The sequence below is a fragment of the Periplaneta americana genome, chromosome 15 (assembly GCF_040183065.1).
Source record: "Periplaneta americana isolate PAMFEO1 chromosome 15, P.americana_PAMFEO1_priV1, whole genome shotgun sequence".
Taxonomy (NCBI): Eukaryota; Metazoa; Arthropoda; class Insecta; order Blattodea; family Blattidae; genus Periplaneta; species Periplaneta americana.
The window spans coordinates 40,714,661-40,733,892 of record NC_091131.1 but is presented as its reverse complement, the minus strand read 5'-3'; the positions used below and the strand labels follow the sequence as shown (position 1 = coordinate 40,733,892).

The 19,232-nt window shown below is 35.4% G+C and overlaps 2 protein-coding genes across 2 annotated transcripts in view; one reads left to right on the top strand and one right to left on the bottom strand.

Annotated features, from left to right (window-relative positions):
• Positions 1–71: 71 nt before the first annotated feature.
• Positions 72–5,511, bottom strand: LOC138714808 (uncharacterized). The gene is made up of 2 exons (XM_069846958.1): positions 4,524–5,511; positions 72–4,430 (listed from the first exon to the last, which is right to left on the bottom strand). Exon 2 carries the CDS (start codon positions 4,219–4,221, stop codon positions 3,265–3,267), a length of 957 nt encoding a protein of 318 aa, XP_069703059.1. The 5' UTR covers positions 4,222–4,430; positions 4,524–5,511; the 3' UTR covers positions 72–3,264.
• Positions 5,512–6,143: 632 nt separating this feature from the next.
• The window catches only part of LOC138714807 (uncharacterized), a 33,525-nt gene continuing 20,436 nt past the window's right edge, over positions 6,144–19,232 (top strand). The window contains exons 1-7 of the mRNA XM_069846957.1: positions 6,144–6,429; positions 6,578–6,686; positions 6,776–6,904; positions 10,340–10,855; positions 14,109–14,315; positions 14,423–14,643; positions 16,861–17,024. Of these exons, the coding sequence (XP_069703058.1) occupies positions 6,394–6,429; positions 6,578–6,686; positions 6,776–6,904; positions 10,340–10,855; positions 14,109–14,315; positions 14,423–14,643; positions 16,861–17,024 (1,382 nt within the window). The 5' untranslated portion in view covers positions 6,144–6,393. The remainder of the gene's footprint in view (positions 6,430–6,577; positions 6,687–6,775; positions 6,905–10,339; positions 10,856–14,108; positions 14,316–14,422; positions 14,644–16,860; positions 17,025–19,232) is intronic.

Sequence of the window (19,232 nt, the reverse complement as noted above, 5' to 3'; positions counted from 1 at the left end):
GAAATATGAAAACAAAAATATAAAATAAGTTAAATATCACTAGAACATAAAAAAAATGTGAATACCTGGAAACATGCAATACAACACTTGTCATAATAGTAAGTTAGTTTGGCAACTCGCTCATAAGCCATTAACATATTGTTTTTACGTCGTTGTGCTCATTACAAACAATACAGCAGAACCAAAGCAGAACACACCGCCATGACACAACAGTGCACAATGTCATTCGTCTGCTAATTCCCGCCCTATACAAGAACCAACCAGTTTCACTGATGGCGGCTGATGGAGACTGCCACCACCTCTGCAAGCTGATGGAACCGGTGCAACAGCGGTGGAGCATCAGTGACGTCATTGTTGAAATTCGGAACACCGTGATGCCATCAGATTGCTCAGCGCTGAGATTTGGAATACGCTCTAAGGGACTGAAGAAGAAGAAGAAGAAGAAGAAGAAGAAGAACTACACTACACACTAGAAACAGAAAACAACAAATCCATAAATTTCTTAAACATCACAATAACAAAAACAGACAACAAACATAAGTTCAAAATGTACAGGAAAGCCACTATCACCATAACACACGTACACAACACCTCTAGTTACCCCACACAACACAAACACGCAGCATTTCGACTCATGATACATAAACTCATCAACATGCCTATGAGCCAACAAGACTATAAGGAAGAAATACACATTATTAAATACATAGCACAGGAAAATGGATACAACTCCAACATAATAGATAACATGACAATCAATCTTCTTAACGTATCCAGCTGTTTGCTGACAACATAAAGTCCACTATAGTCCACTGTACTCTATTCAGTTGTTGTTTTTCACTCGAAATGAGGGGTATTTTGATTGGTGTTCATTATAGATGCCTGTTACTAGTAGCCAGAGTTGGGGTGTGTCTTCTGCAACTGGTACTGTTGATTTTGATTTATTTCTTTTGTGGTTTATGGATGGACAGTATAGAAGAATGTGTTCCAGATCTTCATCATGATTATTACACCATAGACAAGTAGGATTATCAGAAATGTGAAATCGGTGTAGGTACAATTGAGTGACAATGTGACCTGTTCCGGCCCTTGTTAAAAATGATAACATGACAAGAAAGACAAAACGCAACACAAAAACAAAATAAATATATCATACTAACATACGAAAACACATACAAGATCGCATCATCTTTCAAGAAACTAAAATACTACATTGCATATAGAACACACCACAAAAACGTCTTAACACACAGACAAGACACACAAACAAATACGACTTAACAGGTGTATACAAGCTATCATGCATTGGCATAGTCGGTATAGTACAGGTCTTCTGTGCTTGAGGTTGCAGGTTCTATCTCGTCCCAGATCGATGGCATTTAAGTGTGTTTAAATGTGACAGGCTCATGTCAATAGATTTACTGGCATGTAAAAGAATTCCTGCAGGACAAAATTCCGGCACACCGGCGACGCTGATATAACCTCGACAGTTGCGAGCATCATTAAATAAAACGTAATTAAAAAAAGTCATGCAATAGTTGCAATGATTTGTACATTGTACAGACTGGAAGATCATTTGAAACAAGTTACAAGGAATACATCACAGCCATAACCAACCACACAACAATTCAATCTACACAGAACACATCACAAACTCCAACCATAACTACAGCAACACAGACACTGACATGAAAGTACTACACATCAACCAAAAAACCAGATACTTTACACTCTAGAACAATATGAAATTTACAAACACATAAAAATATATCCACAACACTTCCTGAACATTCAACTGAATTTCAAAATGCACATCCTTTTCGACACAATCATGTACACACTCCACCATAACAAGAAAGCAGAAGATCGAGCTGGAATTCACTAGGATTCAGAGGATGACGCAAACCATCTCGAAACTAGTCAACCAGGTAATTTACCATCAAAATTTCTAACATTAACACAATGAAGTAATTACTTGTTCAGTGATTAAAATGTTACATGAAATGAAAACTTAAATACAGGGACATCATTTTATTTTTACTAACATTTTTAATATTAACCTGGCTATACCTTTAGAGAACCGGAAACACAGATTGCTACCCCCCTCCCACGACTGTAGTTCGATGATACGGGCGTAATATACAAATAAATCACTCTACTAGATATAGGAGAAAAGGAGTTCATCCATTTACGTAAACTAGGAAATATCGCGATTTTGAGTTCGATAATTTTCATTAGGTTTTTGTTTAATCTTAATACAGTACTGTATTAAGAATAAGCGTTTTTACTCACGAACTGAGTTAGTCATGCAAACGTATTCATTATGCAGTGTGTATTATACTGTCTACAGCACATTAGCGTACAATATAGAGAATGAAGTTAAATTGAAAAATAATCATAATATGGATATTTAAACACATTTTTGAAAATGGTGGCCATTCATTTCGATACAGGCTTCAGTTCTTTTGTGCATATTATCGCACTATAGACTATTGCATCTAATTTCAATTGCCAGTTTTGTCATTCGTACTAGTAACTCATGTTGAAATAATTTTGTATCTAGTCTATAAAAGAGTACCTTACGTACTGTAAATTCAGTCTTCACTTCTGCCCTACCCGCACAGATAAAATTACTCAGACATGCTATCTACTGTCCGACCAAGTGGTTATGCCGCAGGATCGTAGAAAGGGGGGAAATCACGTGACAGTTAATTACTTAACGAAGCCCTTTTATTTAAGTTATTTTAAACAGTTGTATAATATTACGTAGACGTCCAATTCCTAACAGAAATTAATGTTTTCAGAAAAGAGCTAAGACAGCCCAGCCACTAGCTTTACAGAGGGGCGAGCAGAAGCAGGTGGGGGAATCGGGATGCGACGTAGGCAAACGGACGACAGTACCTGTGCGAAAATATGATTCAATATTGAAAGCTCTTTTGTCACTGGAAAACGCGAACATATTTCTGGAACGTACTATACTCACTAACTCAGTGCTGTTTACTATATACGGTCTTGGATCTATGTGTAGAGGACAGTTGGAACTTCATTAGTAGAAGGGGTGGGAGTGAAGTACATTCAAAAACTCAGGTACAATAAAAAATTGAAGTAAAAATAAAATGATGTCCCTGTATTATGCAATTCTATACAGACATTAAAATTGTTACATTCTCTACAACGAAAGTTAAAAGAAACACAAAATTTCACATTGATTAAGGAGTTACGGACTGATTGTTTACACTCCAGTCTTATGCATATCTTTACAGCTTACACTGGTTGAAAGCCCTTTATGTCAATATTAATGACATTCTGCTCTACTTCCTTCATTTCTTCAGTCTGATCAGAGGCAGGAACTTCAACCTTTTCCAGCTCTACGTGTTGAAAGGCAGGCACCTCGGAAACACTGGACTTCATTTCACTTTCTTCACTAACTGCTTCCTTCACTGCTGACACGGTACATCCTTCAGCTTTATCGAGTTCTGTGGATACACCTTCACCCAATTCCTCAGCTTCATTGACTTCAGAAGCCACTGCTTCATTCACTTCAGCAGAGACACCATCTACATTGCCACTTGAATTATCAGTTTGAGAATCAGCAGTGTTCTGTCCAACATTTTGATTACTGGTATTTGAACGTTTATTAAACATATCCTGAAGTCTGGGTATGTCTGGAATTCTGTTCACTATTACATGCAGATGTCCTTCAGGCCACTTCATTGCTGCTTTGTATACAATGATCATGGTTCCAACAGTGTATACAAAATTTAAAAAAACTGTTATGATTACACGTTTTAAGAGGGAAGCGTTCGTGATGTAGTATATGAAGCCAACCACTTGTACGACGACAACGACAATCTTGCATATGAACCAAGGAATAGTGGACCCCGAAGACTTCTTGTACACTGCAGTAGCAAGCATAAGGCTGGCGGGAATACTTGCAACTGCGTATGAAATGCACCAATAAGTAAATGTTTTATACTTCACTTCGCCAATAGTAGCGATGCCATCTTCAGTAGTCGTATTTCCTGTTAGGCTGGGTATTTCAGGAGGATAAAATTCATCTACATCTATTCCCAATAATAAGGCTATCTTCTCTCTGTCATTTGGATTGGGCATTACAACGATCACTGTCAATGCAGCAAACGTATTTATGAAAGGAACCCACTCCGCCATGTATGGTATACATTCCAGCATGTCCGAATTTAGACTCCCAGTAGATGCCATCGGCAGTAACTGCTAGGGACAGATGCCTTTTAGACTACAGTGCAAACTGTGGATGTTCAGGCAGTGTACAAATTAATGTCGAAAATGTAGACTATACGTGACAAAGAAACCAAACCACTGTTATGTCAAATTGTCAATACCGCTTTCAAACCTCGTGCTCTATTTTCACCTCCGTTCAGTGTTGTCCAATGTTCCGGCTTGTGGTGACTCTGCAATGGGCGATAAGTAAATTGGACTACAAAAATATTACACACACCCAGTTCTCAATGCATTCAAATTATACTTTTTATAATTTTGTTTACCTTCAACAACCTTTACCACAAAAATGAGTGGTAAGATCGAATATGAGTCTGTTTCGGTGGTGTGGACGTCAGCAATGGATATAATTGACTTGCTATAACGTTATATTAGTGATGGATATTTCTACATGCCAGTAACGTTAAATTTACTTGATTAGTCATATTATGGACAACAATATTTCGTTTATTGATATTAATTTCGTTGTTCAAATTGAAATTAACGTAGACGTTAAAATTTCAGATCATATCGGTTAAATAGGATGTGTCTAAATAAGTGAAACCAAACCAAATCCATGAGTGGTAAGCAGAATAAATCTCAGGCTGCAGTGCGACATAAACTATAAGGCATTCAGAACCGGAAAGCACCCAAAAAAAAAAAAGGCTGTGGTAACTTACTGTGATGCAAATCTTTGGCCTTTAAAAACTATCTTTACCGTATATAAAATTTATTTAAAATTAATTACGGTCATCGTGCAAAATTAGTACACGCTATTTGTTTTTAAGCACATAACAGAATTTCGGAAATAGGAAAAACTCGACTGCATCTCGTTTTTTCAAACTTTTAATCGATTCTGTTACAATGTAATTAACTAACACATAGTGTAATACACTATTTTGTTTATTATTCATTATTCGATACGCTCTTTTAACATATAAGTAGTCGCGTGGGGGTCATGTTGACCCCCCCGTGTCATATGTTGGTTTGTATTATTTTTACGGTGTTGCCTACATTGTCCAACTTATCAGTACCTTCCTGAAAGGGTGTCGCCAATACGATTACATGATAACGTCCAGTTTATCACTGTCATTTGTTGCGTTAATTTAAATTTTCCAGGCTGGGGGCTCTGTTGACCCCCACGCGACTACTAATGCCGTAAATTAGTCCACAAGTAGTAGTATAGTATTATTTTTATGATTCTATGCGTGAAATATATTACTCTAGAAGATTATGGAAAGTAATGATGCATATGAGCTAGAAGATTTACATAGAACCAGGATATTTTATATTTTAATTCGTGTTTTTTAATTGGGGTCACTCTAACCCTCATGCGACTACAAATGTTACAAATCAATCCACAAGTATTATAGTGTTACTTTTGTGGTGTATATACATGCAAATTATTATTTAAGAACATTCTGGCAAGTAATGACCCATATGAGCTAGAAAGTTTACGTGGAACTATGAATTTTATATTTTAATTCGTATTTTTGCTTGGGGGTCAATACTTAAGTGTTAACATTTATAATCACTGAATAACTTTATGATATCTTTATTAGACTTCGAACAATGTAGGATACCGCTTCGAAACTAGTCAGCCACGTAAATTACAAAAGTTAGCACAGTAAAGATATAAAATTAATCAGTCACTATTTTGAATCGCGCGGCATATGAAAAATTTATGCATGCTGTGTTTCATTGAAGCCAACAACCACAGTCAAGTAAAGAGTAATACTAAGCGTTATTAACGAAGAATGTTAAACAAATAATACTAATTGTATTTTTTTTGTCTAAAATCAAGTAAAAAGTTACATATGAAAATAGATAAAAAAAAGAAGAAGCTGTTGAGTATTAATGTTGAATTTATACGAATTTTGTGGTACTAATTTCTCACAAGTGCCCTGAGTTAAATTATTTCTCATTGTAGTCGGACATAAATATAAATGCAATAATGTGTAAGACAATTGCAGTTACACGGTATTGTTTAACACACACAATAAACTCCCTCGTATCGCAGCACGATTGTCTTTTTTTTCTTCTTTTCACCGTAGTATGGGGGATATGACGTTCATATCAGCCATTGAAGTATCATTTTCCTTATGGAAATAGATTTTACGTTTTGGATGAGAAAGTTCTCCATAAAAACAATTTATTATGGATTTAGATGAAAACACAAACGTACTAGATGAAGTAAGTAGCGTATGAATATGAAATTCTTGATGAAAAACATATTGTACTATCACATAACATTATTTCACGAATATGAGCGTAAATATAAATTTACATTTAAGTCTTTAAGCATCAGTTCAATTTGTTATATGCTGCAGTAATTTTTCAGGTTGAAATTCTATTCAAGAAGCTTGAATCACTGCCAGAGAGCCTCAAACGAGCAGCATTTAATAAAATTCAAGAGAAGTTACCACAAGACAAATTACATATTAAATTTAGTATGTATTAGTATTAAATTAATGTAAATGAGGTAGTGTACTTTCGAACACATAACCTTGTTTATTATTGTTATTGTGCGTTTATATAGTTAAAGATACTGCTCTGAGTGAGAAGAAAAAACGACCAGGAAGGAAGCGCAAAGTCCAAGCGGAAGAAAGTGGATTTGATGAGAGTAAAGAATCAGAAACTCTATGGTTTTCAGAATATAATGAAACAGGTAAATACTAATCTTGGATTCCCCTAATCTTGGAACATAGGCGTATAATTTTCATTTTGTTACCTATAGGCATATAAGTTTGGTTGGTGTCGTCTTTCATTTATCTGCCGACAATTTTGCAGAAATATATAAATAAATGGCGTTTCTTTATACCTAGAGCGCATTATTTATTATCATGACACCTCGTAAAATAACAAAGAAGCAGCAGATACTGAGTTTTTCCCGAGTTTTAAATTGCAAATTTGTAATGGTGATCTGTGTGTACCAGTGTAATTCCCTGGATTCGTTCATATCTGTTGTAGAAATAAGTTATTATGGTGTATAACGTGATATTATTAGGCGTATTAAATATATAACTTAATGCAATATTTTTACCCATTAAACTTAGGCTATAACATTCACACTTCCAGGCTTCTTTAGCTTAATCTTTTCTAGAGAGATGAAAAATTTCTATTGTGAAATGAAATGGTCTATACGCCTATGCCCAAGGTTTTTTGTTTATAGGATATTCGAAAAGAGTGAATTCATTTTATAATCTTTCTCCCTTCTGTCCCCATTTCTTTTTCAAACCAAAGAATAACGACAAGGATACTATGATTATGAATATTAGAGTGTTCATGGTATAAGATAAGTGGTCCACTGAGCCTGCTGTCTTTCTTGGAGATAAAAGGCAGCTGGACTGAGGTACTGACCACACTACCTCATTCTAATGCCGAGTTTGTGAAAGCATGGAACTCTACCTCATGCCCCATGCGCCTTTATGGCATGTAAAGGAGCTACTTTTCGCCTTTCACATATATATTTATGTGTGTATGTATGAGCATGCGTATGTGTGTACTATAAATGAATACTTTTTTTTAATTCTTTCTGTTTGTACATGTGCACATATTAATCGACCAGTACCTATTTGTTTTGAAAATGCATCAGTCACTAATTTGCACCATTTTGAAAATTAAAAGTAAATTCATAACAAATAAATAAAGGAATGAGAATTATATAGTCCTTAGCACATAGACAAAATTTCACAGGAGAGCGTATTGAAAGTTAAGAGTACAATGCTTTTAGGTGCGGTATGATAAATTCTTCAGCCTATACTTACGTCATTTGTTGAGTAAATGTTGTAATACGAGGGCAATCCCAGAAATAATGCATACTTTACATGTGGTCACCACTTCATGGATCTTTGTGGTCGTTATTGGCGCTGGTGGTGAGAGTTCTTTCGAACAAATGTGTTCAAGTTCATCTCACTTGTGCAGAAGTGACTGAAATAGATCACAAAGATCAGTCAGGTCACATCACTGTCTTAAGATCGAAGATCCTTCATTGAAATGAAAACTTTACATGAACATATTGATTGTCCAGTTCAAAGGTGCGACAAGTCAGAAATTTCCATTTTTTAGTTATTTATACTAATGAAAGCCCCTTTCGAAGCTCTTTCCGATTCAGTATTGAGATAAGTCATATTTACAACCAATAAGAAAAAAAAACTAAATAAACCGCTTTAGAAATAATTATAACTATCGATTTTACTAATTCATTATTAGTACAATTCGAAATGTATTAATAATGAATAATGAACTGGAAGATTGTGATGTTCTCGTCCTGAATATTGACTAATTTCTAATTGTGGTTATGAACCAGAAGTCTGTTACTTTCTAAAGGTATGGTCACACATCGCTACTTTTGCAGTGCAACTGTTGTACTGCAGCTGCAAAAGTTGCATGTCGTGTTCACACGTAAGCCAAAAGTAGCGCGCTGCACGCTACTTTTCGTGCTGCGCAACCCGAGTGCTACAAAAGTTGCAACTGGAGGTTGCGAGTATGTTCACACAGAAGGTGCTACTTTTGCAGCCGCAGTCATGCTGCAGGTTTCCATCTCCGTATTGACTTCTCAATATACATTTTGTGGTTATGTTCGCATTATTAAAAAACTCATGCGAAAGCTCCCTTATCTATTATTTGCTTTTCTGTTGTATATAGTATTCAGAAATTGACATTATTTTTACTATAAAGCTTTTAAAAACGCCTATGTACTTAAATGATAACCAACAGTATATTCACGTAATCAATGTTGGCAACCCTCCTGTTTGGAACTACGCTACGGAAAATTTAAAAAATGAATTATATCGTCAACTGTTATGCTCAGACTGTGTTGTGTATTTAATAACTGTTACAAATAATTTATTTTCATCACATTTAACATTAAAATATATCCAAACAATAAAAGTATCATTGGCACATTTGGGTGGTAACACTGGTTGCAACCGCAGCAAAAGTTTCAACAAAACCGATATAAAAAATGCTGCGGCTGCAACCCTGAGAACCCTGTTCACACGTCGCTACTTTTAAGTTGCGCGCAGCATGGAAATGTAGCGAGCAGCAGGTTTGGCAGCCACTACTTTTCGGGTTGCACCGTTGTTCACACGTCGCAGTACAAGAGTTGCGCAGTTTTTTGTACTGCAGCACTGCAAAAGTAGCGATGTGTGATCGTACCTTAACGATTACATACGAGGAAGACTATTAATGAAAAGATATACTGACAAGCCATGGGCATTATTTATAGTTTTTTTGAAAATAGTCCTACAAGATTCCCTAGATTTGGCACCTACTATTATTCTAATTACTCTTTTTTGTAATAGAAATATACTGTTACTATCTGTGGAATTTCCCCAGAATATTATTCCAAAACTCATTACCGAGTGGAAGTATGCAAAGTATATTGTTTTTAAGGTATTGATATTTACTATCTTTTGCATAGTTCTAATAGCAAAACAAGTTGAATTTAGTTTGGGGGTAATTTCTTTAATATGATTTTTCCAATTTAACACATTATCGATTTTTAAGCCAAGAAATTTGGTTGTCGTTGTTTCTAATGGGGATCTGTTGTTAATTATTGTGCTAGAAGTTTGCGAGGTTGAATTTGCACAGGATTTAAATTAATTATGTTAGTTTTGTTACAATTTAATACCAATTTATTGACTGAGAACCAGTCACATATTTTGAAGAGAATTTCCTCTGTTGAAGATTGGAATGTGTTGGAGTTATTGGCTGTAATTACTATACTTGTGTCATCTGCAAATAATATGGGATGACCTACATCTTCTATTAGGGGGCAAGATCATTTATAAACACTAGAAAAAGTAGGGGACCTAATATTGATCCTTGAGGAATTCCATTATTAATAGTTCCCCATGTCGATGCAGATTTCATAGTTGTATTGATTTCAACTTCTGTTTCCTATCTATGAGATATGAGTGAAACCATTGGTGTGCAACACCTTTAATTCCATAATAATCTAATTTATCTAGCAGCATTTTATGATTTATACAGTCAAATGCTTTGGATAAATCACAGAAAATCCCTCCAACTTGTAATTTTTTATTAACTGCCTCCAGAATTTTGTCAGTTAAACTAAATGTTGCATTTTTTGTTTCAGAGTTCGTGGTTGAAAATGTACTCACTAGTAGAGGGCGAAAGGCAAAGCGAATCAGCTATGCTTATATGCACGAATATGGAAGGAACCAGGAAGAAACTAGTCAGAAGACAAAGAAGACAGTTGAGGAGAATGACAAGGAAAAGAAAGAAGTGCAGGATTGTGACAGTAGTGTCGACATAGATTTATCAGGGAAAAGACAAAGATTGCATCCAAAGAAAGTTATTAAACTAGATATTGGAGAAGACAGTGAACAAATAGTAAGCAACATTGAGTCTAATACAGTAATTTCATCTGAAATTAGGGCTGAACAAAATGTTGTTTTAATAGCTGATAAATCAGTAGTGCATGCATATAATAATACACAGTGTCTTGAGCACGAGGATTCAGAAGTTGTTGATGATCCTTCGGCACTTCCAGCAGAGGCAAAACAAGACTCTCTGAGCAGCACAGATCAGCAAGAAAACTCCGTAATTGGAAGTGATGATAATTGTGAAAAAGAGGATGAAAAGGATAAAGGTAAGAGCTTAATGAAACAAATGTCGTAAGGGTAATTTTGTTTTAAAGTTTTTTTATGCTTGACCATGCCGAACTGTAGTAATTATACACCTGGTAGCAGTCCTTTAATGCATGTCATTAAAGTACACCTATTCATTAAAGTTCAGGTTTTCGATTATTCTCGGATATGCAATCGAAAGACGAGGGAAACGTCACTGAGGCTGGAAATCCAATACTGTCACAGAAGGTTATGTTCTGTTACTATAATAATTAGCGTTAATTGTAAATAATATTCAAATAAATTCAATTTGTCATCTCGTTTTTCAATTCTAAATCAATTTCCAGGTTATATCAAAATTGGTTCATGTTATTCTCTAAATTATATCAAGGTCAATGACATTATTGTTCCTCGGAAAAAAATCAATACTTTCGCGTCTGCGCACGTCTCACAATTTACGAGCTTGCACAAGGTCACTTCTGCTCTTCAGTGAGATGCGAATAAAATGAATACTTCTGAATAATTTCAAGTTAGAAATATGGCCGAGCATAAAAAGTCGTATGAAACTTGCCTATAATGGTAATTAAGACACTCGTATGAAAATTATGAAACTCGCTTGCGCTCGTTTCATAAACAAACATACTCGCGTCTTAATTACTATCATTATAGGCTCTTTGCATAATGTACTATTATGTTAAGAGATGCACTTCTATTTCCCATAAGATCAAACTACCTTATACAGGGTGATTCACGAGGAGTTACCACCACTTGGTACATATTTCCGAAGACATTTTGAGAAAAAAATGTCATCATACATCATGATTACACAACTTTTAACACTATGTCACTTCGGAAAATATATTATGTATCTTTCACGTGTTAAATTTTATTATCTTGTTAACATGTTTCGGCCTGCTATTGGCCATCTTCAGAACTGGTTGTTGCTGATCTTGGTGCCTTTTGTTTTGTTTCCTGTGGTGGTGTGTTTGTGTAGTGCAATGTGAAGTGAAAGAGTGTGTGTTTTCTAAAATTGAGTTGTGTGTTGAGAACTTCATTTTCATTTCTTTGACTCCACATTACACTACACAAACACACCCCACAAGAAACAAAACAAAAGGCGCCAAGACCAGCAACAACCAGTTCTGAAGATGGCTAATAGAAAGCCGAAACCTGTTAACAAGGTGATAAAATTTAACATGTGAAAGACACATAATACATTTTCCGAAAAAATGTTATATAAACATGGGTCCCATTCTCAGTATTTTTAGAGCTACCGTAATTTGAAGTTGTTTGTAAAATACGTTTTTCTTTAGTTTTAAGGGTAAAAGAATATTACAGATAGAGAATGAACTATTCAAAAGTATCATTTATTTAATTGGTTAGTATTCTGAAGCAAAAAATGTGTTGTGAATTCCTTAGTTGCTTTGTACAGAAATTTTTTCGATTTTTAACTACAAAATTACATTTTTCTTACACACTTATCACAACAGTTGTTACAGATCATGCCATTCTTGTAAATTCTTCAAGATTGTACATTAGGATGCAAAATTGAACTGTGAAGAATCAAGTTTCTGGAAGAAGTATGATTTTTAATAATTCTTGTGATAAGTGCATTAAAAAAAAAAGAAAAAGGGGGGGGGAAAGGAAATCTGTGCAAAACAACTAAGGAATTAACAAGTTCATTCTGTATTTGTAATATTCTTTTACCTTCAAACTAAAGAAAAAAATATATTTTACAAACTTGAAATTAGTGAAACTCTGAAAATATTGAGAATAGTACCCATGTGTATATGATATTTTTTGCTCAGAATGTCTTTGGAAATAAGTTCTGTAAGTGGCGGTAATTCCTTATGAATCACCCTGTATAATCTATGCTGTCTGCCTAAGCTACCCTTTCTGAGGAGCATCGTTTCAAAACGTATTATGTGCAACTTACAATTTTTTTACACGAATGACGAAAAACTGGGTTACTCATAAACAGAAGAAGTTTTAAAAAACTACACGAAACCATTTTTAAGTACTGGTTTCACAGTTTACAAATATGACGACTTGGAACCATCAGACTTCACAGCATAAAAGATAAATAATAGAAAGTAACAAATGTAATTTCGTCCACTGGGGGACTTAATACGTTTTGAAACGATGCTCCTCATCTATTCTCTGCTACTTAATACAGTGTATTGTTTTATTTTCATCATCATCATCATCATCATCATCATAATCATCATCATCATAATCATAATCATCATCATCACCATCATCATCATCATCATCATCATCATCTTACAAGGAGACTTGTTATGATCTCATGAATTTGAATTGAAATTGTTTTCTCTATCACTTGATCTATCAATATTCCGTTTACTTTTTGGTTCATAATCTAACATTACTTTTGATATCCTGTTTACAGTATATTGCTCTATTCTGTCAGTTATTTCAAAATAATTAATTCATTTATAATATTTTCACTTCTTTTTTTTTTACTTAAGTGAGCATATCCAGTGATACTTTTTAGAAATCTCATGCAGCTGCTTCTATCACTCTTTTATCGAAGTCCAGAATTCAGAGCTGGACATAGGACGTCCTAGGACTAGGACTAGATGGAAACAGCAGTTCCATTGACCTCAGAACGGGGGAAAAAAACCCAATTCTTGTTTAGATGGAAGAAGAGGAATAAGAATAAAACTTCTTCAATAGGATCATTTTCATTGACCTACAAAAGTTGATGAATTTTTTTATTCAGTTTCATGAAATAATGTATGACAGTCTCTGTTGATTATTTGAAAATATCTTCCTTCTTTAGGTACAGAGTGAATAAAACTTCACTACCAATAGACTAAAATTTTTTATTGGGAGATTCACAGACACCAGGAATATGTTTTTTGCTTGCATGCACACTACCACGTGCTTTTATGAGCTTACAAGCTGACTAAGACAGTGCTGTACGTGGCAATATAACAGTAATGTAATGTACTTGTCAGCCACCGGCATAGCTCAGTCGGTTAAGGCACTTGCCTGCCAATTCGGAGTTGCGCTTGGATGTGGGTTCAATTTCCGCTTGGGCTGATTACCAAGTTGGGTTTTTTCCTGAGGTTTTCCCCAATTATAAGGCAAATGTCAGGTAATCTATGGCAAATCTTCGGCCTCATCTCGCCAAATATCATCTCGCTATCACCAATCCCATCGCTAAATAACCTCGTAGTTGATACAGCGTCGTTCAATAACGAAGTAAAAAAAAAAATGTACTTGTCACTCATGATGTGTTTTGTTTTGCAGATGTCCAAGAAAATCCACGCATGTTATCAAATTCCGTCATATGGCGAAAGCGGAAAGTTCCTCGTACAGGTGGTTTGGCCTGCCAAGATTGTAACTTCACGACAAGTAGCAGATCATTATTAGAAATCCATTCCAGACGCCACACTGGAATCAAACCTTATGTGTGTCCAGATTGTGGCAAAGCTTTCCCACAATCGTCAGGCCTCAGTAAGACTTGATTTTGCATTTGTAGTGTTGTGATTGATAAATAAGTAAGGACGAAGTATTCATTTAAGGTAGTATAGCATAGAAAAATATTGTTCCACTTGTTTCAGATGTTCATATAAAACGTCACAAGGGGCAGCGAGATTATCCTTGCGACTACTGTGAATATAGTGCGTATACAAAAGTGGATAAAATACGCCATATGACAATACACACAGGGGAACGAAATCAAGTTTGTCAGTACTGTGGCAAAGCCTTTGCTAAGGATTCAACTCTGCGTGAACATGTTCGAAGTATACATGAAAGACCATTTAAGCACGTGTGCAGTGAGGTAAGCGGTCTCAAATTATTGTAGATTCTTTTTAAACTAATGAATACAGAGGGTGCCGAAAAAATGTAGACAGGAGATATCTGTTTAATATATTTCAAAGTTGGACTGAAAAACAACAGTAATGTGTAGTATATTTTCCTGTAAACAGATGTGACTCTCATACGTTATGTTAGCGTTGCTGCACGACAGGTCAATCAACAACAACAAAATGGAACCAAGATTATCGTTTGAACAGCGGAAAGCAATCTTGAAGTGGTATTGGAGAACCGAGAATGTTGTTGAAGTTTAACGGCAATGGAGACGTGAGTACAGAACAGAACCACCAACGCGATTAACAATAAAATTGCATGCATTCGTGACAAATTTGAGACTCATGGTACCGTATGCGATGTTTACAAGGACAGATCTGGGAGACCTCGCACATCAACAAGCCCCGTGTCCTTGGCTATGGTTTTGGAACGTTTTGAGCACTCACTGCAGAAATCTACAAAGCAATGTGCACGTGAGACTGGGATTAGCAGAACCAGCATACGTTGTATTATTAAAACAGCAAAGTTGAAAGTTTTCATCCCAAGACTTTTGCATACATTAAATGAAGATGGCCCTGATCGGAGAATGCAGTACTGTGAGTGGTTTGGGAACATGGTGCAAGAGGATGAGGCCTTCGTAAGGAAAGTTGTTAGTTCCGATGAGGCACAATTTCAGTTGAACGGAACTGTTAACCGGCATAACTGTTTCTACTGGTGTGCAAACAATCCACATGTTTTTGTGTAAAAGTCTGTTAATTTACCTGGAATTAATGTTTGGTGTGGGTTGTCATCTAGGGGTCTAATTGGACCTTTTTTTTTTTATGGAACAGTAACTGGCCAAGTGTACCTGAACATGTTACGCACATCCGTCTTACCTGCCATTCGTACACTCTATGGAAATGAGGAATTTTACTTCCAACAATATGGTTCACCACCACATTACCACTGAGATGTATGTGCGTACCTTGATTACAATCTTCCAGGGCACTGGATAGGACGAAGAGGTCCGATTGAGTTTCCACCGCGTTCTCTGGATCTAATTCCATTGAACTTTTACCTATGGGGTACTCTTAAGAATGTTGTATACCGTAGAAAACCAGCTACACTGGCAGCACTTAGGGAAGAAATTGAAATGGCATGTGCCGCAATCGCTGAGGACACTTTCACAAACATTGCTCGAACAGTAATTCATCATACTCAGAAGTGTGTCGACACCCATGGTGGGCATTTTGAACAACTGTTGCAACTGTAAAAGTCTAAGATGATTAGTACGCATTATTTTCTGTTTGTGTGAATTCAGCTTTGTTATGTTAACATACTTTTCTCTTTGCTTGAAGTGTGTATACATTTTTTTGGCAGCCTCTGTATTTGACTGTTAACACTCGGAAATTTGTGACAGTTCTTAAAAGTAATCTCCTTCAATAATACTTACCCATCATCGTACCTCTTGAAGGCGACAGTTGTCATCCACAGCGTCACTTTGCTTTAAGCTTCTAATTGACTAGTCTGCATTTGTTATAAATGGCATATCTATTTCTAAAGCATGCCCTGTCAATGGTTCTTTCATCTTGGGAGGCCAGTAGCTACTCGTATGTTATTCATCAAAATCAACAGCAGACTTACCAAGCCAGAGATCCGTCTTATAGTAGGTAGAAATAATATGAAAATTCCTCTAACTGTAAGGTGAATGTCAGGTAATCTATGGCGAATCCTCGGCCTTATCGTGCTAAATACAATCTTGCTATCACCAGTCCCATCGACGCTAAATAACCGAATAGTGTTGATACAGCATCGTTAAATAACCAACTAAAAAACCATACTAGTAACTCAGGTTTCATTGTATAGATATTGGTTATTAAACTGCAAAACAAAAGAGAGGAAAGTATCATATTTTTGTAAAAATATTTTAATATTATCTCTGCTGGTGACTGACGGGTTTTGAATGCCTTATATTGATCATGAGCATCAGAGTACTAAAAAGCCTTCATTTCAATGCTATGACTGAGAGTTTAGACATTTTTCTGACACATTAGTACAACCTTTTGCTATCTCTCTTCCCCTCTCCATTAACTGATGTTCACTGAAGCTGAGATATAATACGAGCTATGCATTAAATGTTAATAATGAATATTATATAAAGGCAATTTAGTAGCATTTAACATATTTACTTCTTTTCTTTTTCATTTAGTGTGGCTTTACAACTTATCGAGCCAATAACCTGAGGGTGCATGTTCGCATGAGACATCGTGGGGAGTACAACAATCACGTGTGTCCTGTGTGTGGGGCACGTGTCAAACAACGGAATGCATTCCTTGAACACATGCGTGCACATACTGGAGAGAAGCCGTTCAGGTATTAATACGAGAGTTATCAATCTTATATTGGTTGAGACTGCAGTTTCTTTTAGAGATACATTTTATTTTGAAAAAAATTGGTTCCAATATTTTAGAATTTCTTTGTGCTGACTTTGTTTTCACGTAGAGGTTACATAACTATGCTTATTAATATGTACGAGTTCTGAAAATGAATTGAAATGGAGTTTTGAGGTATAAGCACAGTCTACTATATACAGTCGCGAAGCTCAATATGCAGTAAAAATGCAAACATGGATAGTTGCTCACCACTAGGATCGCTACTATCGCCTCATCATCGCAGATCTCTCTCCTAGCAGACGACAAAATATGTTACACTTTCGTTATGTTCTTTTGGAAAAATTAACACCTTCCTTCCATTATTGAAATATTAAATGCATAAAGTTAATTTATTATTTTAATGAAGTATATTAAATTCCACCATAAAATCGAAGATACCTGTAAGAAATAAGTTAATATAATTTTTGTTTGTGCAAAACAAACTGAAATTTACTATAATAGCTTCACTCATTCAAGAGTATAGCGATAATTAACTATGAAACCAATAAATATTAATTTGCATTTCCCTTTACAACAATAATAATGGAAATATGAATTAATGGAGTAACTTATGTGTACCGGTACTTGTAGTGTAGGCTTACGTAGTTAACAAAGTGGGATGAGGTTAAGCAAAAATAATCACACCAGAATTAGAAATAAAACGTGATCAATAAATTCTACGTCTCTAATAAAGCAACAAATAAAAATAACAACAAAATTAACAGCTATAATTAAAAACATATCCTTTGGAAAAAAAAGTAGGCCCACCAGAATTGAAAATAAAACGTGATCAATAAATTTCATTAAAACAAACTTAATTTTTCTACATCTTTAGTAAAATAACACATAAAAATAATAACAAAATTAATAGCTATAATTAAAAATATATCCTCTGAAAAAAAAAAAAAGTAGACCTAACCTTTATTTCTCTGGAAATTTAGCAGCCTAAGTGACAGAACTTTAACCGGTATCTAATGTCCTTTCGGTTAGACTGAAACATTTCATTGTGAAATTTAAGGATATAACGTATTCTAACAGTCACAAAGAACTTCAAAATTAAGAGTTTTGTTTCTGCACAGCATTCTTGTGGAAACCCAGGAACCTTTCTGAATCTTTCGGAAATCGGAAAAAAGGATAACTCTGTTGCTACAATTTATAGCACTACAAATGTCTCCTCCTTGTCCCATATTATTATTCCAATTATTATATTTTAGCCATTAACATTTTCATTACAACCAATAACGAACATTTCACAAGCATCAATGTGAAATACGCAACGAGCTAGCATTCGATAGAAATACGACACAGTCCAAAGTCGACCATGGACAGTCTATTGTTTCCAGTTGCTAACCGCTTGGAGCGCTTTATCACGAGATTTGCAAAAAAACACCTCAAGCTTCGCGACTGTATATAGTAGACTGTGGTATAAGATGGAGGAGAATTAACGCGAGTAAATACGGTATTCTTAATACATATTAATACCCCTCATTTCTCGTGAAAAACAACTGAATAGACTACAGTCTAGTGGACTTTATGTTGTCAGCAAACAGCTGGATACATTAAGAAGATTGATTAATACACGTTAAATTTACTATTAGCAAACGCATATTAATAATAAACTTTCGCAAACCTATGATATTTATACAATGAAACCTCTCCTTACGGACACCCCCAAGATACGGACACTCCTCATATGCGAACAGATTTTAATGTCCCAATTGAAATGATATAGAAATAATGATAAATTTAACTCTTGTTTACGGACACTCTCAGACATTGACATGGACAGCTGTGTCACAGTCCTAAAGCTTGCTTTACCTTCTGACTGTGGACAGAACTTGGATTTCAAGACCTAATGTGTTATAAGAATGGAAAATTTAGTTTTGAGAACTGTACAGAAATTCCTTAAAACTTGAAAGAAGATAATAAGGGTCTTGTAGGCTACCACTAGCCCAGCAAGCTACCCCTTGTTAGCTGGAAGCGGGTGGACAAACAGAGTCATAAAATTTAACCTGTCCAAGGTTTCTGCGATCTTGAAATTGGATTCGACACATGTTTGGATTAGTAGGATTATTCTCTTCACTTTAATCAGTTGTTCTGTTTCGAGAGACATGGCACTTGAATGTAAAGGTTAAGTTGAAAACTGTAA

Bases quoted from the DNA above. Each gene is read 5' to 3' on its own strand.
- LOC138714808 (XM_069846958.1), bottom strand. From the start codon at position 4,221: ATGGCATCTACTGGGAGTCTAAATTCGGACATGCTGGAATGTATACCA.